The 27,789-nt window shown below is 52.0% G+C and overlaps 3 protein-coding genes and 1 pseudogene across 3 annotated transcripts; 3 read left to right on the forward strand and 1 right to left on the reverse strand.

Annotated features, from left to right (window-relative positions):
• Window positions 1–701: 701 nt before the first annotated feature.
• On the forward strand, window positions 702–1,190 carry LOC118638940 (28S ribosomal protein S16, mitochondrial-like). Its single transcript, XM_036275081.1, has one exon. It carries the CDS (start codon window positions 702–704, stop codon window positions 1,188–1,190), a length of 489 nt encoding a protein of 162 aa, XP_036130974.1.
• A 1,003-nt stretch (window positions 1,191–2,193) lies between these two features.
• Window positions 2,194–2,752, forward strand: LOC118638670 (annotated as a pseudogene).
• A 203-nt stretch (window positions 2,753–2,955) lies between these two features.
• On the forward strand, window positions 2,956–3,140 carry LOC118638667 (60S ribosomal protein L39-like). Its single transcript, XM_036274755.1, has one exon. The coding sequence runs from the start codon at window positions 2,988–2,990 to the stop codon at window positions 3,138–3,140; it is 153 nt and encodes a 50-aa protein (XP_036130648.1). The 5' UTR covers window positions 2,956–2,987.
• A 2,418-nt stretch (window positions 3,141–5,558) lies between these two features.
• LOC118638941 (leukocyte immunoglobulin-like receptor subfamily B member 3) lies at window positions 5,559–26,069 on the reverse strand. Its single transcript, XM_036275082.1, is given in 17 exon segments — window positions 5,559–5,821; window positions 5,824–5,955; window positions 6,200–6,496; window positions 6,703–6,801; window positions 6,804–6,976; window positions 6,978–7,002; window positions 7,147–7,431; window positions 17,689–17,988; window positions 18,293–18,425; window positions 18,428–18,573; window positions 18,794–19,105; window positions 19,252–19,549; window positions 24,876–24,948; window positions 25,089–25,173; window positions 25,309–25,593; window positions 25,765–25,800; window positions 25,925–26,069. Coding segments are annotated over 17 exon segments (2,976 nt in total). The 5' UTR covers window positions 25,959–26,069.
• Window positions 26,070–27,789: the final 1,720 nt, after the last annotated feature.

Below are 27,789 nucleotides of genomic sequence, written 5' to 3' on the forward strand. Positions count from 1 at the left end.
GTAAATAGTGCTGCTACAAACATGGGGGTACATATATTCTTTCTGATTGGTGTTTCAGGCACCCCTGCATCCCATCAACGTGGGAAGAAGCTTGTGAGTCATTCCTGCTCCTCAGCATCCTTGCCCCTTGGGAAGGTCTCTCCTCCTTGTCCTGTGACCTTGTCTTCAGGTTTAGTGGACAGTACGTGTGTCATTGCTCTGATTTGGGGAATAAAACATGCTTATTGATTGATTCCTCCGTGGCCCATTTCTTGTGTGACCTTAAGCCCCTTGCAGGTGAGAACTGCCCCTTGCAACGTGCAGTTTCTTGAGTCTCTGTGTCCCCACCTGCAGCAGGTTGTCAGTAACCCAGGGCCTTAGAGTGGTTTTGGAGTCCTTGCCCCCGGGGACATGGAGGGAGCCGTCCTTGTTCATTTCCACACCTGCCTAAGACGTGAGGTGAGACATGAGAGGTGTTGTTGAAAATCCACAAAACATGGGATGATTGCTAGACCCACTTAGGAACCCTCACCTGCTCCTCGTCTGAGAAAGGCTCTGTACAGTCTTTCTGAAATAGGTGTGGGGGGCTCGGCGCGGTTATGCCCGCGGTTTCACAGCGTTGACCCTGCGCGACCCTCCACCGCCACTTTAGGTGGTAGAGTTGGGCCTTGCGGGTGGCGGGACGCCGGGAGGGACTGCCACTGGCGCACACCGGCTGCACCATGGTCCAGCTCCCTGCTCTGCTCCACAAGGCCTACCGTGGAGGCCGCTTAACCATCCTTCTTTCCCTGGGTAGTTGCACCAACCGGCCTTTCTACCACATCATGGCGGCTCCCAACAAGTATCCTAGCGATGGCCGTTCTGTGGAGCAGCGAGGCTCCTATGACCCACTGCTCAACAGTCATGGAGAGAAGCTCGTTGCTCTCAACTTGGACCGGATCCGGCACTGGATCGGCTGTGGGGTCCTTCTCTCCAAACTTGTGGAAAAGCTTCTGGATCTTTCTGGCTTTTTCCCTCTGCCTTCCGTGCTGATCACAAATGCTGAGAGGCTGCGACGGAAACGGGCACGTGAAATCCTCTTCGCATCTCAGAAGACAGATGCAAAGGCTGCAGAAACAAAAGCTGAGAGGCTGCGACGGAAACGGGCACGTGAAATCCTCTTCGCATCTCAGAAGACAGATGCAAAGGCTGCAGAAACAAAAGCAAGCTGACTTCAGTGAGCACAGTCGCATGAACCAGAGCTCAAGGGAAGTACCCACCCAGCAGCCCCACCCTACAGGTTGCAAAATTATTCTGGCCATGGAGCTCCATATCGTCTTGTCAGGATCATCTTTGAAAAAGAACAAATCTATTTAATTCTTATTCTTTGGAAAAAACAACATGTATATGAACCGTGTGAACTGCCAAATTTGATGTCATGCTGTTTTTTTTTTTTTTTTTCTAAGAAACAAACAACCTAATATGGACTTGCACGTATTGAAGATTCCGCAATGGGAGAAGATAGGCACCAGATTTCTGGAGTAAGGGGAGGAGCGCATGGGGGAAGGGGCGTGGCTTCTATAAGGCTACTTCTGCTTCCGCTGAGTCAGGTGGCTCCCGTGGTAGGAGAAATCAGGACTTCCGCTCTGCTCCGCTTCCAAGCTCGTCGACGCTAGCCCTTCCAGGCTCCTCTTTGCAGCCGCCGTAAAGTGACTTCGCTTCCAAGCTCTTGGACGCTAGCCCTTCCAGGCTCCTCTGCAGCAGCCGTAAAGTGCGGTGTTGGACGCTAGCCCTTCCAGGCTCCTCTGCAGCAGCCGTAAAGTGCGGTGTCGTGGCCACGCCCCTTTGGGCGCCTCTTGTGATGCCGGCGCCCTGGGCGTTTTGTGCGGGAAATGGAAGCAGTTCGGAACTTAAGTGCCGCCGGTCTCACTGTTTTCGAGGAAGCTGCTGCCAACTCCATACTTTCGCTGGCCATGGGGCTGCTGGAGCAGTGCGAGGAAGTGTTCGGGACCCCTGACATTGACCGGGTGTTGGGTGTGCAGCGAAAGGCCTCGGGTGGCGAGGTGCGACGCGGGTACCACAAGGTGTCCCTGCAAGTGCACCCGGACGGCGTGGGTGAGGACGACAAGGAGGATGCCACCCGCCCCTTCCAGGTCCTCGGGGAAGTCTATTCCGTTCTGAGTGACCAAGAGGCGCCAACCCTAGTCCCCCGCGCGGCCCTGTTTAGTCTCCAACAAGATGAAAGAAATGATCATGAACCAGGAGAAACTCGCCAAACTGCAGGCAAAAGTGCGCTTTGGTGGGAAAGAAACTGCTCATAGAAAGAAGAAGGTGGTTCACAGAACAGCTACAGCAGATGATAAAAAAAAGTTCAGTTCTCCCTAAAGAAGTTAGGGGTAAATAATATTTCTGGTATTGAGGAGGTAAATATGTTCACAAACCAAGGAACAGTGATCTACTTTAACAATCCTAAAGTTCAGGCATCTCTGGCAGTGAACACTTTCGCCATTACAGGCCATGCTGAGACTAAGCAGCTGACAGCAATGCTACCCAGCATCTTAAACCAGCTTGGTGCAGACAGTCTGACTAGTTTAAGGAGACTGGCTGAAGCTCTGCCCAAACAATCTGTGGATGGAAAAGCACCACTTACTACTGGAGAGGATGATGATGACGAAGTTCCAGATCTTGTGGAGAATTTTGATGAGGCTTCCAAGAATGAGGCAAACTGAATTGAGTCAACTTCTGAAGAAGATAATCTTGAAGAAGTTACTGGGAACTGCTATTTTATATTATGACTGCTTTTTTTCAAATTTTGTTTATGGATCTGATAAAATCTAGATCTCTAATATTTTTTAGCCCAACCCTGCTGGACATTGAAGCTTTTTTCAGTTTTTGCTTATACATAAATCATTCTTTGCAACTAATTAAGCTGAAGAGGCCTGGGGTTAAAGTTTGAAACAGGTTATAAAGTTCTTTGCCTAGTAAACAAAATCCGCCATCGTGGTGCGTGCGGTTGATTCTCTTTCGCCATGTCTTCTCATAAGACTTTCAGGATCAAGAGGTTCCTGGCCAAGAAACAAAAGCAGAATAGGCCCATTCCCCAATGGATTTGGATGAAAACTGGTAATAAAATCAGGTACATCTCCAAGAGGAGACATTGGAGAACCATACTGGGTCTATAAGGAATCACACATGAGAGATGGCTGACACATTTATGCTGTATCTAGCTTGTCTGCATCTTACCATAATCACTGAAATTATCACTACTGTCTTGACAGTTGGGCATTTTAATTGGGAAATTTTTGGAGGCATGATTTTTTTTTCCTGCAGTAGATTGGTTCAGTAATAAATGTGAGACCTTTTAAACTGCAAAAAAAAAAAAAAATCTCTAGAAGACATTCAAGCTTTTGAAAAGACATACAAAGGTTCTGAAAAAGAGCTGGCTGATACTAACCAGGCCTATATGAACTTTAAAGGGGACATGAATCAGATGCTGGAGTGTGTGCTGTGTGTGCAGTACACAGAGGAACCCAGGATAAGGAACATTATTCAGCAAGCCATTGATGCTGGAGCGGTCCCATCCTATAATATCTTTGTCAAAGAATCGAAGTAAAAGATGAATGCAAGGACAAGGAGGGCTCAGGAAGAGGCTAAAGAAGCAGAATTGAGCAGGAAGGAGTTGGGGCTTGAAGAAGATAACTTGAAAGCACTCATTCAAAGCAGGCAAAAGGATTGGCCAAAGGAAATGGACAACTTTTCTGGCTCAGATGGAAGCAAAATACTGCAAATCTTCCAAACGAGGAGGGAAAAAACAGCTCTCAAGAAAGAAAATAAATAATGGAATTTTCTTTTCAAAAATCCTTAGGTGTTAATTGATGCCATTGTAGAAAAGGTACAGTCAAGATTTGAAGACAGAAGTCAATTCAACCCTTAAGTTGTTTTTTTCCACCTAAATGATTCAGATTAAGCATGTAGATCAGAATATTTCAGTCTGATCTTAGGTATCTGTGAAGTCCTATGAAGGAATTTGGTGGTGGTTGTTGAGGGGAGAGGAAGGGGAAGGTTGGTATACTTCTGACAGCACTTGCTTCTGTGGATCTTCTGTACAAAGAACTTTATCTAGAATTTGGGTCTGTCCATACTTCCTTTACCAGCTGTCATTTTGCCACACAAAAGTGAGCTGCAGAGTATTCTGAGTGATGCACATGTTTATTAGAATAGGTACTCCACCTAGCTAGAATGCCTTCAGAACACTAGCTGGAAATCTGTCTTCCAAATACTTGACAGTTTGCTTTCTGTCATATTCCTGAATAGATCCGCTCCTTTTGGTGTGTTTTGAAAACCATGTTTTGTATTCTTTGCTTCAAGTATAGGAGAAACAGGTGGTCCCGAGTAGGTGGTAGACCAGTTGGCCCTACGTAGGTGGTAGACCAGTTGGCCCTACGTAGGTGGTAGACCAGTTGGCCCTACGTAGGTGGTAGACCAGTTGGCCCTACGTAGGTGGTAGACCAGTTGGCCCTACCTAGTTGGTAGACCAGTTGGCCCTACGTAGGTGGTAGACCAGTTGGTCCTACGTAGGTGGTAGACCAGTTGGCCCTACGTAGGTGGTAGACCAGTTGGTCCTACGTAGGTGGTAGACCAGTTGGCCCTACCTAATTGGTAGACCAGTTGGCCCTACGTAGGTGGTAGACCAGTTGGCCCTACCTAGTTGGTAGACCAGTTGGCCCTACCTAGTTGGTAGACCAGTTGGCCCTACCTAGGTGGTAGACCAGTTGGCCCTACGTAGGTGGTAGACCAGTTGGCCCTACGTAGGTGGTAGACCAGTTGGCCGTACCTAGTTGGTAGACCAGTTGGCCCTACGTAGGTGGTAGACCAGTTGGCCCTACCTAGGTGGTAGACCAGTTGGCCCTACGTAGGTGGTAGACCAGTTGGCCCTACGTAGGTGGTAGACCAGTTGGCCCTACCTAGTTGGTAGACCAGTTGGCCCTACCTAGTTGGTAGACCAGTTGGCCCTACGTAGGTGGTAGACCAGTTGGCCCTACCTAGTTGGTAGACCAGTTGGTCCCGAGTAGTTGGTAGACCAGTTGGTCCCGAGTAGTTGTTAGACCAGTTGGTCCTACCTAGGTGGTAGACTAATTGGTCCTCCAACTGTCACTTGCCTCACTTAACCCTGCAGGCCTACTCCATTGTGGGGTGAATCCTCAGAGCTCTGAAGTCCCTGGGTTCACCCACAATCTATCCGCTGTTCCCAGACCCTGGGACACAGCCTGTCCTTAGTGTCGGGGGCATGAGGGAATCAGAAGCATCCAGGGTGATCTGTGCTCCCTCTGAGCAAACATGCTCCATGACTCACCAGCTGTGGAGATGGGCCCTGTGGGTGGGGGGCTGGGGGAACAGAGGGTCCTGAGAAGGAGGACAGAAGAGGGTGAGAGTCTGGGGCTGACCCTGGTGCCCCACCTCACTCAGACACCTCCATCTGCTCAGAGCACCCTGGAGTCCCTCCCATGGCCCACGTGGCATCTTCTCCACCGAGGTGAGAGGAAGGGGTACACATGGGTAGGAGGGTCTCTGAGGGGCAGATGTCCTCTGGGTGACCACCCCTACAGGCCTCCCTCCCTCCCTTTCAGCTCATCTTTCTTCTGGGCACAGGACCCTGAGCCGACAGCACAGAAATACAGGGCCAGGGGCCCCTCACCTGAGACCCGCAGCTCCAGGGGCTCACTGGGCTGTGACAGCAGGTAGGGGGCGGCGCTGAGTGAGCTGTAGCACCTGTAGGTGCCCCCGTGGGTGGAGGTCACAGGACTCATGGAGAACTCTGCCTGGTACTGCTGAGCTCGGTGCTCTGATGGAAGACGCAGAGGGGATCGGCTGCCCCCTCCTTGGACAGAAGGAAAGTGTCCTTTGGGTACTGTAATTGACACAGCAGGGTCACATTTTCTCCTGAGGTCACCGTGGTGCCCGGCTGCACCGAGTAGGAGGGTCTGTCAATTGTCCATCCTAGAGAGAGGATGGGTGGGTGAGGGGCTGCCTGCCCACCTTGCTCTGACCTGAGAGTCCCAGGCCTCTCCCCTAGGACCCTCCTCTCTCTGTCTCCATTCTCTCTGAGTCTTCCCTCTCCGCTCACACCCCTGTCTCTCTGACTCTCCCTCCCTAGGCCCTGCACTTTCATTCTGGCCATGACCACCTGCGACCCCCCAGCCTGTGCACAGTCTGGTCCCGGAATGAACCCCTGACTCCTCACCTGCCACTAGGATGTCCAGGGGGTCACTGGGAGCCGACCACTTGGAGGAGAGGTTGTGTCCACCGTAGTATCTGTACCGTCCCCCGTCTGAGCTGCGCACAGGGTCCAGGGGGAAGTTGGCCTGAGAGAGCCCAGCCTGGGGTTGCAGGACAAGGCTCTGTGTGGGGTCCAGCTCCTCCTCCTTGGACAGAGCGAATCTGTCATAGCCGACATCAGAGCGACACTGGAGGGTCAGGCTCTGTCCAGAGGCCACGATGGGGTCCTGCTGGGCCAGGAGGGAGGGCGTCCCAGACACACCTGAGAGACCAGACGTGAGTATAGGGGCAGCTCATCCCATAACCCCTTCTCCAGGCCTGGCCCGGGTCTCACTGTCTCTGTGTCTCTGCCCCAGGGGCCCCTGTGCTCCCCTGACCCCACCTCTCACTGAGGGCTCCCCTCCCAGCAAAGATGCCAACAACCTGTCCAGCAACTCAATCCATGGAAGTGATAAAAATGGGACTCACCTGGGACCAGGAGCTCCAGGGGGTCACTGGGGTGTGAACACAGCTGGGGGCTGTTCCTGTAACAGCCATAGCATCTGAACGTCCACCTGTGGCTGGGGTCACGGGCCCCACAGGGAACAGGGCCTGGTACTGCCCTGTGGTGTGTGGTTGTGAGTCCAGGGTCCAGCAGAGCCTGTGTTCTCCATCCTTAGTCAGGATGAACCTGTCAAATCCCAGCCATGAGCCACACTGGAGGGTCACGTTCCCTCCTGAGGTCACAACAGGGCTGGGAAGGACTGAGGCTGGGTCTGCTGTACGATCCTAGGAGGGGAGGAGACAGCATGTTAAATGGGGTCACACCTCCCTCGTGTCCCCCAGGGCTGGGCTGTTAGAGGGCAGAGGCCCTGAGAGCAGCCCCTTCCTGAGGGCAGAGCCTGAGGCTGGGACCCCTGAGTGTCCCCTCACCTGTCACCACCAGCTCCAGGGGGTCACTGTGCTCTGACTCGCCAGAGGGGCTGCGATAGTAACAGCGATATCTCCCTGCATCATGGTCTGTCGTCCGTGTGATGGAGAACGTGGCCTTGTCTCCGGGGTTCGGTGGCTTCTGTGTTTTCCATGGTGGTGTGTTTCCCTCTTTATCCAGACGGTACTCCTCATCCCCCAGAGTCCCCTGACATGTGATGTTCACGGGGCTCCCCCAGGGGATCAGAGATCCTGGCTCAGCCTGGAGGGTAGGATTGGGGAGGGTCCCTGGAAGGAATCAGAGGCTGGGTCCTAAGACATTCCCACCCCAGTCCCCAGCTCCCCATCCCCGATGTCCCTCGTCTGTCAGACAGGTCTGCTCTCCTCCTTCCCCACCTCCCTGGGGGTGTCCCTGTGTCCAGAGGCAGTGAGACCTGGGGACAGACTCACCTGCCTGCTCTCTGGTCCTCAGACCCACGCTCAGCCCTGGAAGAGAGTCCCTGTGAGTGGTTCGCCCTGACCCTTGACAAGAACCCTCCTTCCTGTGAGCCTGCTGAGATTCAGGAACTTCTGACAGAGCAGGGCTTCCTCTCCCCCTGTCACATCTCACCCAGGTAGAGAAGGGCGGTGAGTGTGGGGGTCATGACGTCCTGTCCCTCTGGGGTCAGCTGAGCAGATGGAAGCGACCACGGTGCCAGAAAGATGGACAAACAGATATGCAGGACGGAGAGACAGATGACAGGTTGTGGTCCCTTGGAGTCCAAGCCTGCTGGTCACCAGGATGTCACATCTGCAGCCTATAGGGGAGCCTCTTTCTAGCAGCCTGACTCACTTTCATCACGAAGCAGGTAACAGGTGAGGTGACCCAGGGTACATCCTTCCCTGTCAGAGCGTCCCCCGTGGGGTCTCCATCATCCTCAGCCCATCCCTCAGCACCTCCCTGGGGTCCTCACCTCGGACGTTGTCAGGCCCTGGAGATGCTTCAGGAAGACGTGGGTTCCTGTGGGGCTCAGATCAGCAGAGACACGTTCACCCTGTAACTGAGCAGGGCAGGCGCGTGTCCCTGTGGCAATGAGCACAGAGGAGAAATGCAGGGAAATAAGGGAAGGAGACACATCCCTCTGTGGCTCCAGGGGCTGGGCTTTCTATCTCATGTGTTTTCATGAACTTCTCCTTTTCCTTAGCGACAACCTCCAGCCCCTCCCCCCTGGGCACGAGCCTCTGGGACCTGATCCTTTGTTTAAATATATGTGTACCACCTCCTGCCTGTGTGAAATGAGCAGTAATATCTCCATTGGATGCCCCCTCCTCTTTATTATTATTATTATTATTTACAAGAGAACACATTCACCATTATTTACTTACTTTTCAATATGTTTCAATCTTCTGAGGGGTATGCATTACACAGATTCTGAGTGTAATGGCTTTAGCAGGAAGGGACAGATGGACCCCAGGGTGTGGTCACTCAAGGGCTGGCCCTCCCTGTCCCTGGGTTATCATGTCACCAACCCCTGGGGAAGGGGAACATTCCATCCCTAGAAGCCTAGCACCTGTTCCTGGTTGATCAGGAAATAGATTGGAGCCTCCTGAGATGCCCCTTGCAGGTGAGGGGACCCAGGGCACATCCTTCCCTATCAGAGCCTCCCACGTGGGGTCCTCCTTTATCTTCACGTCGTCCATCAGCATCTCCCTGTGGGGGCCTCACCATGGACAGTGGTCACCGGGTCTTGTGGATGCTTCAGGAAGACGTGGGTTCCTGTAGTCTGCAGAGCTCAGATCCACAGAGACATGTTCACCATCAACTATGCCGTTCCGGTGAGTATCACTGTGACAATGAGCACAGAGGACAAATGCAGGAAAATGAGGCAAGAGAAATGGGTTCTTCTCCTGGCTCCAGAGTGTGGGTCCTCGTTCCCTCTCAGCCCCCGGTGAGCTTCCCTTTCTGACCACAGCACCCATCGCATCAGCGCGGGAAGAAACCTGTGAGTCATTCCTGCCCCTCAGCACCCTTGCCCCTTGGGAAGGTCTCTCCTCCTTGTCCTGTGACCTTGTCTTCAGCTTTAGTGGACAGTACGTGTGTCATTGCTCTGATTTGGGGAATAAAACATGCTTATGGGATGAATCCTTCGTGGCCCATTTCTGGTGTGACCTTAAGCATCAACGTGCAGTTTCCTGAGTCTCCGTGTCCCCACCTGCAGCAGGTTGTCAGGAACCCAGAGCCTTAGAGTGGTTGTGGAGTCCTCGCCCCCGGGACATGGAGGGAGCCCTCCTTGTTCATTTCCACACCTGCCTAAGGCGCGTGAGGTGAGGCATGAGAGGTGTTGTTGAAAATTCATAAAACATGGATGATGCTAGACCCACTTAGGAACCTTCACCTGCTCCTCATCTGAGAAAGGCTCTGTACAGTATTTCTGAAATATGGGGCCATGCTCAATGCACAAAAAGGAAGTGAAATTCCCCCGAATGGAGAGAGAACATGTACAGACAGGGGAGGTCAGAGTTGAGTGGCCACTGGTGCCTGGGCATAGCGAAGATCATCAGTGTGGAGTTTTCTCTGTCTGTGGGGACAGAAGAGGGACCCTGATGTCATCACAGGCAGGGAGGGGATCAGGAGCAGGAAGTTATAGAACTGACTATTGCACCTTGAAAATCTGAGATTCAGAAGCAAGAAGAGTTCTCCTGTCCTAGATCAACTGTATAATATGCTTCTTGAACACAAAGGAGATTTTCGGTGTGTGTCAGAACTACCTGTGGGCATGGGAACATAAAAGGTTGGAGATTCCTGCAAATGTGCAGTCGTAGTGAAGACACGATGCTATGGAAGGCTGTGCACAGAGTCACGGTGGGAGTCATTATGTCCAACAAAACAGACCTCTAGAAACACGTGGAAGTCATTTTAATGGAAGAACATTCAAATGTCTGATAACATAAGAAAATTTGAATTCTTGCACAACAACAATCGGGGTTATATGAAAAAAGAACGTGACATTTTAGTAATGAATTGTGCAAATATCTTAGGGGTAAAAATGCCCCAAACGAAAATAATTTGATTTAGCACACACAAAATATTCTTTCCATCAGGGAGCAGATACAGATGAAGATACAATTATGAAATTGGAAGACAACGTTGGGGAAATTTTGTAGAATGCAATACAGAGAGTCTAGAATGAGAAAATTAAGACCCAGGGGAATCGAGAGAGAGAGAGGCCAAAGGGTAGTGTGAGATTCAGGAGGAAAGCAGTGAGGATGATGTCTGCTACAGTCCTAGAGGTCTATGGTTGGGTATTTTACAGTGAAGTGTAGGGAACATGCAGCGCCAGGGTGCATGAATGTATACATGAAATGTGTGTCTTGATATTCATGACAAGAGGTGAAAATTGATGGGAAGTCACATTCAAGCAGAAATATAATGTCAAAAGTTAAGGGGGAAGTCCATTCAAATACGGAATTGTAAATGAAGAATTCTAAACTCATCCACATTTTTATTAAAAGGCTATAGTGAAAGAGTCTGAGGGGAGAAGTCTGTTAGAATGAGAAGATGGGGGCCCATCTGACATCCAAAAACTCATGTCTCATGTGTGAAATTCACACACCAGGTTCCATCTTTAGGAGAATGAGGAGGGTTTTGGTGGTCAATCCTTAGCTTCAGAGAATTTCTACTTCTTTGTATTGGAATTATATTGTCTATTAGATATAAGAAAAATTTCCAGTATCTAATTGGAAATAAATCATTTGCAGACATACATGGTCTCAAATATTTTATTGTTTACACACTCACTAAAAGCACACGAAAATAGTAATTAACCCAACAATATTATAGAGAAAAAGTAGAGACAGTGAGTTGCATAAGTGAGAAAAGTAACGGCAAAACAAATAAACTTAGGAAAAGTATATTTGTGCATGAGATTTTCAAATTAGTCCCAAGGAGTTCAGCTAATGTGTAATGACCTTTTCTTACCTAAGGAAGATAATACAAAATGGTTCAGAATTTTAAATATAAATACCAATACTCACAATGTTGTTACTAGGCAAATTTGAAATGCATATATAACCTCCAAATTGTTTGATGAAATTATATTAAACAAATAAATCTCAATCAGTTCGAAGCAGGCTGGAAAATTTAAAAGGAACTATTTGTTTTTATTTTTATTTTTATTAATTTATGTTTGTTTCGAATGTTTCTCCCTTTTTTCCCCATTGACACCCTCCTCGCCAGCCCCCCCACCCCATACCCGGCTTTGTTGTCTGTGTCCATCGGTTCGGCGTACATGCATATAAGTTCTGTGGTTTATCTCTTCCCTCTCCCCACCACCCCTTCTTCTGAGCGTTGTCAGTCTGTACCTTACTTCCATGTCTCTGGGTCTACCCAATTCCTCAGACTGTTATGTTCATTATATTCCATAAATAAGTGAGATCATGTGATACTTGTCTTTCTCTGTTTGGCTTGTTTTGCTTAGGAGAATACTTTCCAGGTCCCTCTATATCATCTCAAAGGATAATAGATCTTTCTTTCTTACAGCTGCATAGTACTCCATTGTGTACATGTACCACGGCTTTTTTATCCATTTGTCTACTGATGGACATTTGGGCTGTTTCCAGATCTTAGCAATTGTAAATAGTGCTGCTACAAACATGGGGGTACATATATTCTTTCTGATTGGTGTTTCAGGCTTCTTAGGGTATATTCCTAGAAGTGGGATCACTGGATCAAATGGCAGTTCAATGAAAAAGGAACTATTTAAAATGAAACGTATGACTTCATCAAACACAGCCCGCAGGCCTATTGCCAAGGGCGTCCGAAGGACTGTGGCTGTCACAGGTGCTGAAGCCCAGATGGCGCTCAGGAAAGCAGAGAGCTTGAAGAAACCTCTCTCAGTCATGGAGAGCAAAGTGAAGGCCCACTCTGTACCAAACAAGGACGTGCGGAGGCAGATTGCTGACCTCAGTGCGGCCCTGGCCACTGCTGTTGTCCCCCAGGGTCAGAGGGATGAATTCGGGGAGAATCTTAAATCTCTGAAGAAGATCTTCGATGACCCAGACCGGGCTAGCAAAGCTGATGTCCAGAAGCGAGTGTTGGAGAAGACAAAGCAACTCATTGACAGCAAGCCCACCCCGCCCTTCATCATCTGGAGATGGAGAGCGGCATGTCAGCCGAGGCCCTGAGGGAGGACTTGAAGCTCTTCAAGACGCATTCCCCGCAGACCTCGGCCTGCTCTTCACAGTGGACCATGAGGCTGGCAAGCTCACGTGCTTGTGTCATGTCCCCCAGAATGCAGCCGCCCGGGGCCTGAAAGCCAGTGAGTTGGTGCAGCACGTGTCAGGCCTGATGGATGGCAAAGGTGGTGGCAAAGATGTGTCCGCTCAGGCCACAGGCAAGAATGTGGGCTGCCTGCAGGAGGCGCTGCAGCTGGCCACTTCCTTTGCACAGCTTACACTGGGAGGTGTGAAGAGTTGAGGGGAGGGGATGCCTCCACTGGGAAGCGTCTCCCCCACACCCTGATGTACCCGTCCAACCAGGAGCTCTCCATCTGCTACCCGGATATTTGAATCCTGGGACTTCTAAATAGCCTCATCTCTTCTAACCCAGCAGTATCTGGAACTCACTTGGGTGCAGCCTGTGACTCAATGCCCATGTTACATTTCTACATGGAGCCCTGCACCTCAGCACGATCTGTGTAGAACCATTGTCCCAGGATTGCTATTTATTGTCATGCTCATGTCTACAGATAGGTCTCTACAGACCGAGGCTCTGGGTCTGTAGAAAGGAGTCATTTTTGCTGTAGAGAATAAAGGACCATGTGCAATAATAATAAAAAAAGAAATGTATGGCTCTGGCTGGTCTTACTAATTGGAAGAGGGGTAGCCTGCGGACCAGTGAGTCGCAGTTCAATTCTGGTCAAGGACACATACCTCAGTTGCAGTTCATCACCGACCCTGGTCGGAGTCATGCAGTAAGCAACCAATCGATATGTCCCTCTATGTCGATGTATCTTTCTTTTTCCCTTTCTCTCCCTCCCAATCTATCTGAAGATAAATGGAGAAATGTCCTCGGGTGAGGATTAGTGAAAATTAAAAAAAAATCTTTGGCTGGTTTTGCTCAGCGGTTAGAGCATCGGCCTGCGGTCCAGAGAGACCCTGTTCAGTTCTCGATAAGGGCACATGCCTCAGTTGCGATTTGTCTCAGGCCCAGGATGGGTCGTGCGGGAGGCAGCCATTTGATGTGTCCCTTTCATGTCCACGCCTCTCTCTCTCTCTCTTCCTCCCACTCTATCAGAACAAAATATAAAAATATGTTCTCGAGTGAGGATCAGAAAAATATTTTAAAAAAAGAAATAAAATGTATGCATTACTTAAATAAAATGGTGTCAAAAATTCAAGATAGTTTGTTATCAAACATAAAGACTTCTGGTCAAAGTGGCAGAGTAGATAGATGCAACATTTGGATCCTCTCACACCCGCAGCAAAGTTGCAGCTAAACTACAAGACAACCCTCATTCAGAACTGCCTGAAATCTAGGTGAACGGAGGTCCCAAGGATATAAGGAAGAAGCCACATGACACAGGTAAGAGGAAGGGGGACCTGCAGTAGGCTGAACCCACAAGCACAGGTATCAGGTATCAGGGCTTTTATTTATTTATGTTTAAGGAGTGTGTTCTTTACGTTTCTTAAACAATCCTGGTGTTATGATGACACCACACTGTGTGTGTATGACTGTGATCCAGCATGAAGGGTACATAGATGTGAATCCAAATCAGCTGTGTGGTACGGACCCTCACGTCACAGGGGAGAACAGAGGGCAGTGGAGGAGAGTCAGGGATGACAGGGAGGGGGAGCACCACAGTCCGATGGGGGAGGCGTCCTCCACAGGAACAGGGCACGTGCTCCCCTGCACCCAAACCTCATCTGCACCTCTCCTCCCCTGGACATTCCCAGCAGAGAGTTTCCCAGTTCGGGTCCAGATGCTCATTTCCCACGTTCTGGGATCATCAGATGTGCTCCAAGGCACCCCACTCTGAACGGTGCATTGTTCTCTCTTGTGTTTAAGTCCTGGCTGCATTGTGGATCCTTCCCGGGCTGTTCCGAGCCTGAAATAGCAGCAGCCCCAGGACCAGCAGGACCAATCCAGCCACGCCCATCCGGATGAGATTCTCCACTGTGTAATCTTGGGGGTAGAAAGATAAGAATTGTGGGTAAAGAGGTCAGAGAGGTCAGGGCAGACCCAAATCTCCAGGATTCTGTTGTCAACCCAGGGCTCCCAGTGCCTCTTGATACCTGTGACCCTGTGACGTCTTAATTCACAACCTGATCTGAGTCACGTTGGTAAGAGTTAGTTGAGCCCAAAAGCTCAGACAGAGTGTAAAAATGATGTCAATCCGGAAATGATTAAGAGCTGTGTGTTTTGTGTTCAGTCTGAGTGTCAAGACCCCATAAGCTTGTTTCCCTCCATCTGGGAGATCCCACGTTTTCAACAACCTGGACACAACGTCCACACGGTAGAGTTTGTTGTCAGGGGCTCCTGAAAGTCAGTAGCACAAAGGGGTGAAAGTCAGGTTCAGGGTGTCCTCCACCCCACCCACCCAGATCTCTCCTCTCTGGGGTTCTGCATTTCAATCGTCAATTGAAATTGTTCCTCTATTTATTCATTTATTAATTGATTTTTAATCTAATAACAAATACTTACAATGCTAGATGTATTTACCAGGTGAAAAATATGGATATCTGGATGAATATTTCTTGACACTCTTGTAGATACATAAATGTAGTATTATTATAGTAGTCAATACAGGGTTGGGTAAAAGTAGGTTTACCGTTGTGAGTCCATGAAACACAGAATTTATTCTTGTATTTCCATTTATTAATGTATTAGTCTCTACTAAAAAAACTGTAATCCTACTTTTGCCACACCTTGTCTATGTATAACTAAACGTAGCCATACACACACACACACACAATTCATATAATATATATGCATTATATAGAGTATAGTATAAAATATATACAGTATATTTGTCTGTTTCTCTTACATAAATAGTAAATTATACGTTATTATGTATATCAATATATATTTTTACTCTACCAATATGTAGTGTGTGTGTGTGTGTGTGTGTGTGTGTAGAGAGAGAGAGAGAGACAGACAGGCTGAGAGTTGAAATCAACAGGTGATAAGGAGGCAGGACCCTGATGGTCAAGGCTGGTCTTGAACAAGGAATAAGGTCCTGTCTGTGGGGTGTAGGGAAGGGGCAGAGGGGAAGAGGAGCTCGGAGGTCATGGTTAGTAGAGTTAGTTCAGTAGGACGCCCAGCTGGGGAAAGTGTCATCATCTTCTCTCTAGTTTGGACAAACGTTAGAAAGTCTGGTAAGATTCCTTGGATGGATGGCTAATTATGCAATTTTTATTGCAAAAGACAACCCCAACGTACTGTTTATCAAAGGTCATAACCAAGGAAGTCCACAGCTCTGGTTCAAACATTAAGTAACAGAGTGAATTCCCCAATTAAAATATTTAAAGAGCCTCAAAAGTAGGAAATTATGTCTATCTGTGACCTCACTTTGATACAAAAACCAAGATGTAAAAAAAAAAGTATTGACCTATCCTAATTGCAAATATCCAAGCAAAATATCCAAATATTGGCTCACACATGGATGATAAGCGGTCTTCAGTTGGGTTAATATCCAAAGGGGTGAAACCAGGAAGCCTCTGTAATGTGTGTCAGGTGTGTACACATCCGATTCTGGGATGAAGACCTGAGCAGGTGAGCGGTGGGGGTCTGACTTCTCTGCTCGGTCTGATCACCTTCCTGCTCATTTCCACACACCTCACCCCGCCCTCCCTACCCTTTATCCCTGCTGAGCTTCAGAAAGGGGGGTTCCGGAGTGGGAGACCCTGTTCCTTTCTGCACGCTCAGGGGCTGGATCCTACTTTGTGGAATCTCCTCCAACACTCATGTCTTAGTGTCCCCGACTTTCTTACGGACAGGGCTCTGAGCTGACTGAGCACAGAAAGGTCAGGGTCAGGGTCCCCTCACCTAGACCAGGAGCTGCGGGGGAATCTGAGGTGTGACAGCAGGTAGAGGTGGGTGCTGGGTGAGCCACCCCTCTCCAGTCCAGCCCACACCCACCTCCCACTCTGCAGACTGACACCCCTCCCACCGCAGTGGGGCCTGTGTGCACATGGAGTGTGTGTCTGGGAAGGGCAGGGGGAGGGCTGTGTCCTTCCTGAGCTGTAACCAGGGTCAGGCTGCATGTTGAGGGCACTGTGAGGGGGGTGGCGGGAGTCCTGCTCCACAGCCATGAACCTAGGACTCGGGAGGAACAGATTGTCTGAGATCCCACTGGGGAAGGGGCAGAGCTGGGATTTGAACCGGGGCTGTGGCTTCTTTTCCTGACTTCACTGCAGCTCCTTGAAGGCTTGTGGAGGAGAGCTCAGACACCGTCGGTGTCCCCAGCACAGACGGACATGCACACACGTTTGCACGCACACAACACACTCATGCACACACATGCACACACACGCACACACAGGCATACACACAGTGTCCAAGCATCTTTGGAGACATGGGTTCTCTGAGAAGAAGGAACTGACCTCAGGCCATTACCAGGAAGTGGCTGAGCCAAGACCAAACTGAGCTCCTCCCCCACCCCCTCCCCACAGACACTCACGGAGCCCTCCCTGGGCCTCACTCAGGGGCACCCTTTTTCAGAGCTTCCTGGGATCAAATGGAAGCTGATTGGTGGGGGCTCTTCCCTCTCCCCTTTTCCACACAGCGGATCCTCCCCAGGGTGGGAGCAATGCATGGCCACCCCACCTGTCACCTGCCAGCCTCAGAGTCCTGGAGCCCTGTGGGTCCCCAGTATGTCTGCCAGGCCCCACCCCTGGGAGACCAGCCATGCCCCAGCAGGGGGTCTTGTCCTCTCTGGGGCCCAAGGCCTCTGCTAGTCCCCACTCTTGTCTTGGTCTCTCAGGGTGTGGACACAGGACTGGAGACGGAAGGGGGTCGGGATGGGTTTCTCTGACCTTTTCCCTTTTTGGTCAGTCTGAGTCTCTCCAGCCTCCCTCTGGCCCCTGGGAACATGTCTGGGCCTCAGGGATGTGGGTGACGATGAGGCAGGGGTGTGACTTGCTCTGGCTTTTTCTTTCTTTTTTTTTTTTATCCTCACCCGAGGATATTTTTTTTTCCATTTTTTTTGTTCAGATAGAGCGGGAGGGAGAGAGAGGAAGGCAGAGAGAGAGAGAAACATCGACGTGAAGGGACACATCGAGTGGCTGCCACCCGCACGACCAACCAGGGCCGGGGACAAACTGCAACCGAAGTACGTGCCCTTAGCGGGAACCGAACCCGGGTCTCTCCGGACCGCAGGCCGACGCTCTAACCGCTGAGCCAAACTGGCCAGGGCTGCTCTGGCTTTTCCCATCCCTCTGGGAGGTGAGGTCCTCTCTGGCTGCCCCTCCTGTGACCCCCTCACTGCTATTCCAGCCCATGGTGGCCTGGAAACTGGGTCCAGAACTGACCATGAGGACACAGGGGGCAGGGCTGGGGGTCCTCACCTGAGACCAGGAGCTCCAGGGGGTCGCTGGGGTGTGACAGCAGGTAGGGGGAGGCACTGTGTGAACCATAGCACCTGTAGGTGCCCCTGTGGGCTGAGGTCACAGGACTGATGGTGAAGTTGGCCTGAGAGGGTGCAGTCGTCTTCTGCACAGGAAGGTGCTGGGGGGGATCCAGAGACCCCTCCCTGTGCAGGTGGAAAGTGTCAAACCAGATCTCAGATCCACACTGCAGGGTCACGTTCGCTCCCCAGGGTACTGAGGGGCCCGGCAGGATGGAGAGGGAGGGTTTCGTGTGCATTCCTGGGGAGGGAAGGTGTGATGTGTAGAGAGCTGCCCCCTCCCATATACCCTTGACCCTGAGCTGAGGGACCATGTCCTTCCCCAGGGACGCTGTCTGTGATCCTTCTCAGCTCCTCTCAGTGCCCCCGGGGAGGTGTCTCTATGTCTGAGCCCCTCACTCCGCCTTTGTCACTCCCTCCCTCTGCACCTCTGCCCCTTCTCAGCCTCTGCCCAGGACCCTCTCCTGCCCCCAGCACCACCAGGGGACCCTGTCCCCAGCTCCCTGAGCAGACACTCAGGACAGCGCCAGGGCTGGGCTCCTCACCTGTGACCAGGATGTCCAGGGGGGCGCTGGGTGCTGACCACGCATAGGAGAGGCTGTGTCCACTGTAGCATCTGTACCGGCCCCCGTGGGTGTGGTCCACACGGCCCAGCAGGAAGTCGGGGCTGTGCTGCCCATCAAGGCGCTGGGGGGTGTGAGCCCCTGGTCCTTGGTCAGAGCGAATCTGTCAAAGCCAGCCTCCGAGCCACACTGCAGGGTCAGGCTGTCTCCAGGCAGCACCAGGGAGCCCGGCTGGGCCGAGAGGGAGGGCTCCCTGTGCACACCTGGGAGAAGGGGACGTGGCATCAGGGGGCACACACCCCATTGCCCACTGGGGCTGCAGGAAGAGTCCTCTCCTGTCCCATCCTAACCTCCCGCCTGAGGTTCTGTCCCCCAGAGGCCAGTGTCACTGACCCCCGGGCCCCAGGGCTCCACTGGGAACAAGCCTAGGTCAGTCATTTTGGGTTCAGGAAACACATGGGTTTGCACAGTGTTTCCACTCACCTGTGACCTCGAGACGCAGAGGGTCACTGGAGTGTGACCACAGATTGGGGTAGGATCTGGGGGAACCATAGCATCTGTAGGTCCCCCCGTGGGAGGAGTTCACGGGGCCCACAGGGAAGGTGGCCCGGGCATAGGTCCGCCCAGCACTGGACTTCGATTGCGGTTCCATGTGTCGGGGCGGGTCAGCTCCTCCCTCCTTCAGCAGATGGAAAGTGCCCGATGTGTCCTGTGAGCGACACACGAGGGACACGCTCCCTCCTGAGGCCACCACAGGGCTTGGCTGGGCTGAGAGGGAGGGTGCTCTCTCCACTCCTGAGGGAGAAGGGCGATCTGTGTTAAAGGGACCATCACCCACATGTTCCCAGTGTGGACTGTGGGGTGAGGTCCCCATGAGCCCCCATTTTATTTCCTGAGTGTGAGGGAAGCCACAGTGGGGAGGGCACCCGGGTTCCGCTTACCTGTCACCACCAGGAGCAGGGGGTCACTCCGCTCTGAGAGTTTGCGCTCAGTGGTGTAATACGCACACTCGTAGGGCCCTGCATGCTGTGAGCTGGAGGATTCAATGAGGAAACCGGTCTTGTTGCTGAAGTTCTGTGGGGTCTTCGTATCCCAGGGCTCAGAGCCCCTCTCTTTATATAGAACGTAGGCAGTAGCCTGCAGAGATGCTTGACACCAGATGGTCACAGGGCTCCCCGTGGTGACCAAGGGGCCAGGATCCACCCAGATGGAGGGTTTGGGGACACCTTCTGGAAAGGAATCAGTTCCAATATATCAGGGGAGCTCTTCTCTCCCTTATGATGTCATGAATAAGCCTATGATGTCATTTAATGAGCACCCACTATGTGAGGCACCTGCTGGGGTCTGTCATTCATCCCTCTCCCCTCACACAGTCATGCACCAGGGACGGTGCCCCACCACCCAGGTCAAGGGGCTCAGAGGGGTCAGTCACCTTCCCCAGGTCACCCAGCCTGGACGGTGCAGGGCGGGGACTGGAACCCGGGACTGTGGGTGCCCTGTGCTCTCCTCATGCTGCCCCAGAGGTGACCCGGCCCGCAGGTCGATCAACGAGGACTCTAGAGGGAGATTGAGGATGAGGTGGGACAAGAGACACGAGAAATGGAGACAAGACAGGATTCTGATCAAGTCTCGTTTATTCAGGGGGAGTTCACGCAATATATAGGGGGGAAAACACGTGAAACAGCCAATGAGCATCCCACCCGAAGCCAACCCCAGCAAACACCCCAGGTGGAACAAATAAGCAAAGAACAGAGCAAACAATTATCTAGAGGAATGCAGGCACGGCACGCGGAGGGGCACGGCACGCGGAGAGGCACGGCACGCGGAGGGGCACGGCACGCGGAGGGGCACGGCACGCGGAGGGGCACGGCACGCGGAGGGGCACGGCACGCGGAGGGGCACGGCACGCGGAGGGGCACGGCACGCGGAGGGGCACGGCACGCGGAGGGGCACGGCACGCGGAGGGGCACGGCCCTGGGGCCGGAGACAGCAGAGCAGACTTTAACAAGATGGATACCATGCAAATGGTCTCCCACAGGTCCCCCTTTTTTATTAAATTTTAAGGCCGAAATAATACCTTGAGGGGACTGTGCCTGTCTTAGGTCAGGAATCTTGCACACGGTTCCAACCTGTCCGAACCCGTCATTGGAATAGCAAGGCAGCATAAGGCCTTGTTCCTGTCTTAGGTGGTGGTTGGTGACACGTGTGAGTTCCAGTTGCCCGTCTCTGGCTATCCAGTCCAGCTCACCAAGGTGACGAGGTTTTTAAGACTATTTGCCATCTCGGGCATAGTCATAGCTTATTGACTCACAGCTAGAGTGAGCTTCTCTGTCGGCCATTTCAAGTTTATGATAGTGGACCTGTATAGATTGCATCTTAATGGCATCCATCTGCTGCTTGAAAGCCATCACCTCATTGAAGAGGAAAGGTCCTAGTGACACAATCAGTAAAAGGCCAAGTAAGGGGCCCAACAGAGGGAGAAGATAAGGCAGCACCCCATTTAGCCCGCTCCAAAGGGGGTTATCGAAAAGTTCTTTTAAGCAGCAGCGTTCCTGCAAGGCAGTTGCATGGGGGGCCAAATAGGGCCCTCAGGAGCTCGTCAGGGTTTGGAGGAGGCCCAAAACCTCTTTTCATAAGCGGGCAAAGATGCAGTAGTTTTCCTAGCAGTAAGATTTCAGCCTTCCAGTCCATTCCTGAAATAAAAAAAAAAAACAGGAAAAGCCTCTCAGGGCGAATTTTCGTCCCTGGAGTTATCTATATGGTTATCTGCTATTCCTTTAACTTGATCAATCTGTTTAACCAGACGCTCTGGTAGCCATCTGGCAGATTTCATTTTCTTAGAGTAAATGCATACAGAACCTCGGCCCCAGATGAGGACTGGGTCTGGGCCATGCCAAGAGCTGGTTAGCGGATCTTTCCAAGAATTGTCTAACTGTATGCCCTTTCAAGGCGGCAGCCATGGCAAGGCCCTGTTGATAGGCAGCCCCAATATCAGAGCATAGGCGAATATAGCCAGTTAAATCAGTCTTTTTCTTATAAGGTCTAATAGCGGCTTGACAGGCGGCATTAGCGTTTTCAAAAGCCAATTGTTTAACAAAATCCGTGCCGGCGTCTGCATTACCGAAAATTCTGCCTGCTGCAGTAATTAAGCGGTGAACAAAATCTGCAAAAGCCTCATCAGGTCCTTGTTTAATGTTAGTAAGGGAGGAGCTCATGTCGCCCTTGGTGGGCAGCTTCCTCCATGCTCTAGTGCCTGCTGTCTGAACTTGCGCAAAAAGACCTGCATCATATTGCATTTGGGCATCACTATTAGCATGATTTCCTTCTCCTATTAGCATATCCAAATTCCATCCATTACCAACCTGTACGTTGCGTTTAGCAATGTCCCTACAGTTCTCTACATATTCTGATTTCCATAGGAGATAGTCTCCTCCAGCAAGTGTCGCTCGGGCTAACTTCTGCCAATCCCCAGGCGTAAGCCAATTCTCGGCTACTGATTCTAAAATTGCCATAGTATACGGGGCTGTGGCTCCGTATTGTGCTACAGCGGTCTTTAACTCCTTTATTTATTTAAAATCAAACCCGCTATGGTGGCGCCAAGGCTGTCCTTGTGCGTCCACTGTTTCTGTTACTGGAAAAGCCTCTATATCATCTAGCTCCTGTGCAAGTTGCAAGTGGGGAGGGATCTTTGGGACGGCTCCCCTCATGGGTGGTTTTTGATTCCCAAGGGTTTCTGGTTTTACTTCACTCTCCCTTTTAGATTTTCCTATTTTTAGTCCTTCTAATTGGGCTATGAGATCTTGGTGCTCTTTTTCCAGTTTTATTTGTTCTTTGAGGTGTTCAATTTTATCTCTAAGTTCTTTTCTAGGGTCAAGAACTGGACATGCCAGCGGGGGAGCACTGGGATTATTATTATAAGGCGGAGGGCGTTGAGAAACAGGCGGACAATCAGAGTTACGATATCTGGCCGCTTCATCCGCCAATTCATCCCAATCAACCTCCCCTCCGTCAGGAACAGTCTCCAAATATTCGGATAGTTCGGGATAAATTTTTGTCTTGGATTTGATTATTTCCTCTGGGGCAACACTAGTTTTTGTTCTTTTGATTTCTCCACCCTCTCTGTTAGTTTTTCTTGTCTCCCCATATGAGAGCCCTTAGGCATAATTTTATTCCAAGTGGGCTCGGTTTCTTCTTCCTCATTATCACCATCGAATGACATGAAGTCCTCACATTCTTTACTTTCATTTTAATTCCCCTTTTTTTCTTTCTGTAATATACCCTCGCCATTTTCTACTACATTGGCAACGAGAGGATCAGAATGTCTCTGAGATAAAACCTCATCTATTAAATACCAATAAGAAAAAGCAGTTACCGGGACCTTCTCGGGTCCATAAGTCTTATAATAATCTCTAAGAGCGTCACCAACTATTTTCCACTGTTTTTGATCTATAGATCCCTCTGTAGGAAACCAAGGACAAACTTTCTTAACATAATCAAAATACTGACATAAATGCTTGATTTTCACCTTTACTCCTCGTGCCTTTATAGCCTTTCCTAGTCCTTCAACGAATGTCTTATCTTGGCTCAGTGCTTGACCCAGAATCGCCGTTCACTTACCCGAGGGGTGCAGACGCAGCAGGTTCCCACGTCGTTCCCTCTTTTCTTTTCCTTTCTGCCGGCCACTCGAACGGCGTCCTTCACTGGATCCCCCGTGCTCGAGCCCCACGTTGGGCGCCACTTACGAGGACTCTAGATGGGGAGTGAGGATGAGGTGGGACAAGAGACACGAGAAATGGAGACAAGACAGGATTCTGATCAAGTCTCGTTTATTCAGGGGGAGTTCACGCAATATATAGGGGGGAAAACACGTGAAACAGCCAATGAGCATCCCACCTGAAGCCAACCCCAGCAAACACCCCAGGTGGAACAAATGATAAGCAAAGAACGGAGCAAACAATTATCTAGAGGAATGCAGGCCCGGCACGTGGAGAGGCCCGGCCCGCGGAGAGGCCCGGCCCGCGGAGAGGCACGGCCCGCGGAGAGGCACGGCCCTGGGGCCGGAGACAGCAGAGCAGACTTTAACAAGATGGATACCATGCAAATGGTCTCCCACACAGAGGGACCTCAGCTTCGTGCTCTGGGCTCCTCATCTGCAGGGGCCTGTCCATGTCTCATGTGAGCTGAGGGTCCTTCCTTATTCCCCACTCTCAGCACAGCAGAGACACGGGAAGAGCAGGGGTGTGGGGTGGCCTCTTTGTCTCCCCTGGATCCATCTCCACCCTGCAGAGGCCCCCTAGGAAGGTCGGGTGGGCTGTGCCTCTGCCTTCCTGAGCTCTGTGGGGCCCCTTATGTCACCTTATCTGACAGCAGCCTGTGAGCAGGAGGGGACCCGGGATGGAGAGACATGACCCAACACTCAGGGAAGAGAAGGGACCACCTGACCCCACAGCAGGAGCAGCAGAGCTGGGAACTGAACCAGGTCTGACTCCAGCCCTCTCTCCTCTGAGCTGAGCCTGGGCTGAGTGAAAGGACCTGGATGCCCCAGCCCCTTGTCCTGCCTGCCCCTCCCTGTGCATGTCACCATCACTGCTACAGAGGGGACGGTCCCCACACCACGTCCTGGGTGTTCCTGTGAGGCCCCCTCCCCCAGGAGGTCAGAGCCAGAACTGAACGGAAATCTAAGCTCTGGGCCATGAATCTGTCCTTTTACACTTGGGGACCCTGTGGCCCAGGCAGGGGAAGGGAGCATCCAAGTCAGTGTCTGCAGAGGGGCCTGAACCCCTCATGACTCAGCCCCTGTCCTTCATGAACACCCCCACCACCTCCCCACAGAGACCGTCAGTTACCCCGCTGTAGGCCTGACTCCGTGTGGGGAAGGGACCCATCCTCAGCTCCTCCTGGGATCAGGATTGGTGGTGGTGGGGGGTCTGTCTTGTCCTCACTTGAGCCTGGGTCCTCCTCCCCCATCCCGGGCCCCAACATCTCCCTGGGCCATCACCACCCCAACTGTCACTTGCTTCACTTAACCCTCTACAGGCCTATCCATTGTGGGGTGAATCCTCAGAGCCCTGAACCCCCTGGATTCACCAACAATGTATCCCCTGCTCCCAGCCCCTGGGACACAGTCTGTCCTTAATGTCTGGGGCATGAGACCCTCTGAGGGAATCAGAAGCATCCGGGGTGATCTGTGCTCCCTCTGAGCAAACACGCTCCATGACTCACCAGCTGTGGAGATGGGCCCTGTGGGTGGGGGGCTGGGGGAACAGAGGGTCCTGGAAGAGGATAGAAGAGGGTGAGAGTCTGGGGCTGACCCTGGAGACCGCACCTCACTCAGACTCCTCCTCCACCTGCCCGGAGCACCCTAGAGCCCCTCCCATGGCCCACGTGGCATCTTCTCCACCGAGGTGAGCGGAAGGGGTACCCGTGGGTAGGAGGGTCTCTGAGGGGCAGATGTCTTCTGGGTGTCCATCCCTACAGACCTCCCTCCCTCTCTTTCAGCTCATCGTTCTTCTGGGGACAGGACCCTGAGCAGACAGCACTGAAGGACAGGCCAGGGGCCCCTCACCTGAGACCCGCAGCTCCAAGGCTCACTGGGCGGTGACAGCAGGTAGGGGGCAGTGCTGAGTGAGCTGTAGCACCTGTAGGTGCCCCCGTGGGTGGAGGTCACAGGACTCATGGAGAACTCTGCCTGGTACTGCTGAGCTTGGTGCTCTGATGGAAGACGCGGGGGGGATCGGCTGCCCCCTCCTTGGACAGAAGAAAAGTGTTCGTCGGGTACTTTGACTGACACAGCAGGGTCACGTTCCCTCCTGAGGTCACGACAGGGCTGGGCAGGGCTGAGAGGCTGGGTTTGCTGTAGGATCCTAGGAGGGGAGGAGACAGCATGTTAAATGGGGTCACACCTCCCTCGTGGGCTGGGATGTGAGAGGGCAGAGGTCCTGAGAGCAGCCCCTTCCTGAGGGCAGAGCCTGAAGCTGGGACCCTGAGTGTCCCCTCACCTGTCACCACCAGCTCCAGGGGGTCACTGTGCTCTGACTCGCCAGAGGGGCTGCGATAGTAACAGCGATATCTCCCTGCATCATGGTCTGTCGTCCGTGTGATGGAGAACGTGGCCTTGTCTCCGGGGTTCGGTGGCTTCTGTGTTTTCCATGGAGGTGTGTTTCCCTCTTTATCCAGACGGTACTGCTCATCCCCCAGAGTCCCCTGACATGTGATGTTCACGGGGCTCCCCAGGGGGATCAGAGATCCTGGCTCAGCCTGCAGGGTAGGTTTGGGGAGGGTCCCTGGAAGGAATCAGAGGCTGGGTCCTAAGACATTCCCACCCCAGTCCCCAGCTCCCCGTCCCCGATGTCCCTCGACTGTCAGACAGGTCTGCTCTCCTCCTTCCCCATCTCCCTGGGGGTGTCCTTGTGTCCAGAGGGAGTGAGACCTGGGAGACCTGGGGACAGACTCACCTGCCTGCACTCTGGTCCTCAGGCCCACACTCAGCCCTGGAAGAGAGTCCCTGTGAGAAGTTCGCCCTGACCCCTGACAAGAACCCTCCTTCCTGTGAGCCTGCTGAGTTTCAGGAACTTCTGACAGAGCAGGGCTTCCCCTCCCCCCATCGCATCTCACCCAGGCAGAGGAGGGCGGTGAGTGTGGGGGTCATGACGTCCTGTCCCTCTGGGGTCAGCTGAGCAGATGGAAGGGACCACGGTGCCAGAAAGATGGACAGACAGACATGCAGGACGGAGAGAGAGACAACAGGCGGTGGTCCCTTGGAGTCCGAGCCTGCTGGTCACCAGGATGTCACATCTGCAGCCTATAGGGGAGCCTCTTTCTAGCAGCCTGACTCACTTTCATCACGAAGCAGGTAACAGGTGAGGTGACCCAGGGCACATCCTTCCCTGTCAGAGCCTCCCCGTGGGGTCTCCATCATCCTCAGCCCATCTGTCAGCACCTCCCTGGGGTCCTCACCTTGGACGTTGTCAGGTCCTGGAGATGCTTCAGGAAGACGTGGGTTCCCGTGGGGCTTAGATCAGCAGAGACACGTTCACCCTGTAACTGAGCAGGGCAGGCGCGTGTCCCTGTGACAATGATCAAAGAGGAGAAATGCAGGGAAATGAGGGAAAGAAACACATCCCCCTGTGGCCCCAGAGTTTGGGCTTCCTATCTCATGTTTTCATGAACTTCTCCTTTTCCTTAGCGACAGCCTCCAGCCCCTCCTCCCTGGGAACCAGCCTCTGGGTCCTGATCCTCCTCAGTGCCCCTGCTCCTTAGGCAGAACTGTCCCCAGTTTCATGGCTTTTTCCTAAAAATTAAGGTTCAGTGATTTGGTCTGGAGCTTTGATTGTCGAGGGAAATTCATCTTTATTTAAATATATGTGTACCACCTCCTGCCTGTGTGAACTGAGCAGTAATATCTCCATTGGATGTCCCCTCGTCTTTATTATTATTGTTATTATTATTTACAAGAGAACACATTCACCATTATTTATTTACTTTTCGATATGTTTCAGTCTTCTGGGGGGTACGTATTACACAGATTCTGTGTGTAATGGCTTTAGCAGGAAGGGACAGATGGACCCCAGGGTGTGGTCACTCAAGGGCTGGCCCTCGCTGTCTCTGGGTTATCATGTCACCAGCCCCTGGGGAAGGGGAACCTTCCATCCCCAGAAGCCTAGCACCTGTTCCTGGTGGATCAGGAAGTAGATTGGAGCCTCCTGAGATGCCCCTTGCAGGTGAGGGGACCCAGGGCACATCCTTCCCTATCAGAGCCTCCCACGTGGGGTCCTCCTTTATCTTCACGTCATCCATCAGCATCTCCCTGTGGGGCCCTCACCATGGACAGTGGTCACCGGGTCTTGGAGATGCTTCAGGAAGACGTGGGTTCCTGTGGTCTGCAGAGCTCTGATCCACAGAGACACGCTCACCATCAACTGTGCCGTTCGGGTGAGTATCACTGTGACAATGAGCACAGAGGAGAAATGCAGGGAAAGGAGACAAGAAAAATGGGTTCTTCTCCTGGCCCCAGAGTGTGGGTCCTCTTTCTCTCTCAGCCCCTGGTGAGCTTCCCCTTCTGACCACAGCACCCATCTGATCAGCGTGGGAAGAAGCCTGTGAGTCATTCCTGCCCCTCAGCACCCTTGCCCCTTGGGAAGATCTCTTCCTCCTTATCCTGTGACCTTGTCTTCAAGTTTAGTGGACAGTACGTGTGTCATTGCTCTGATTTGGGGAATAAAACATGCTTATGGAATGGTTCCTCCGTGGCCCATTTCTGGTGACCTTAAGCATCAACGTGCAGGTTGTCAGGAACCCAGGGCCTGAGAGTGGTTGTGGAGTCCTCGCCCCCGGGACATGGAGGGAGCCGTCCTTGTTCATTTCCACACCTGCCTAAGGCACGTGAGGTGAGGCATGAGAGGTGTTCTTGAAAATCCACACAACATGGACGATGCTAGACCCACTTAGGAACCTTCACCTGCTCCTCGTCTGAGAAAGGC

This window comes from Molossus molossus, unplaced genomic scaffold (assembly GCF_014108415.1).
Source record: "Molossus molossus isolate mMolMol1 unplaced genomic scaffold, mMolMol1.p scaffold_m16_p_21, whole genome shotgun sequence".
NCBI classification, from domain to species: Eukaryota; Metazoa; Chordata; class Mammalia; order Chiroptera; family Molossidae; genus Molossus; species Molossus molossus.

Excerpts from the sequence above, each read along its gene's own strand:
- LOC118638940 (XM_036275081.1), top strand. The coding sequence starts at position 702 with ATGGTCCAGCTCCCTGCTCTGCTCCACAAGGCCTACCGTGGAGGCCGC.
- LOC118638667 (XM_036274755.1), top strand. The coding sequence starts at position 2,988 with ATGTCTTCTCATAAGACTTTCAGGATCAAGAGGTTCCTGGCCAAGAAA.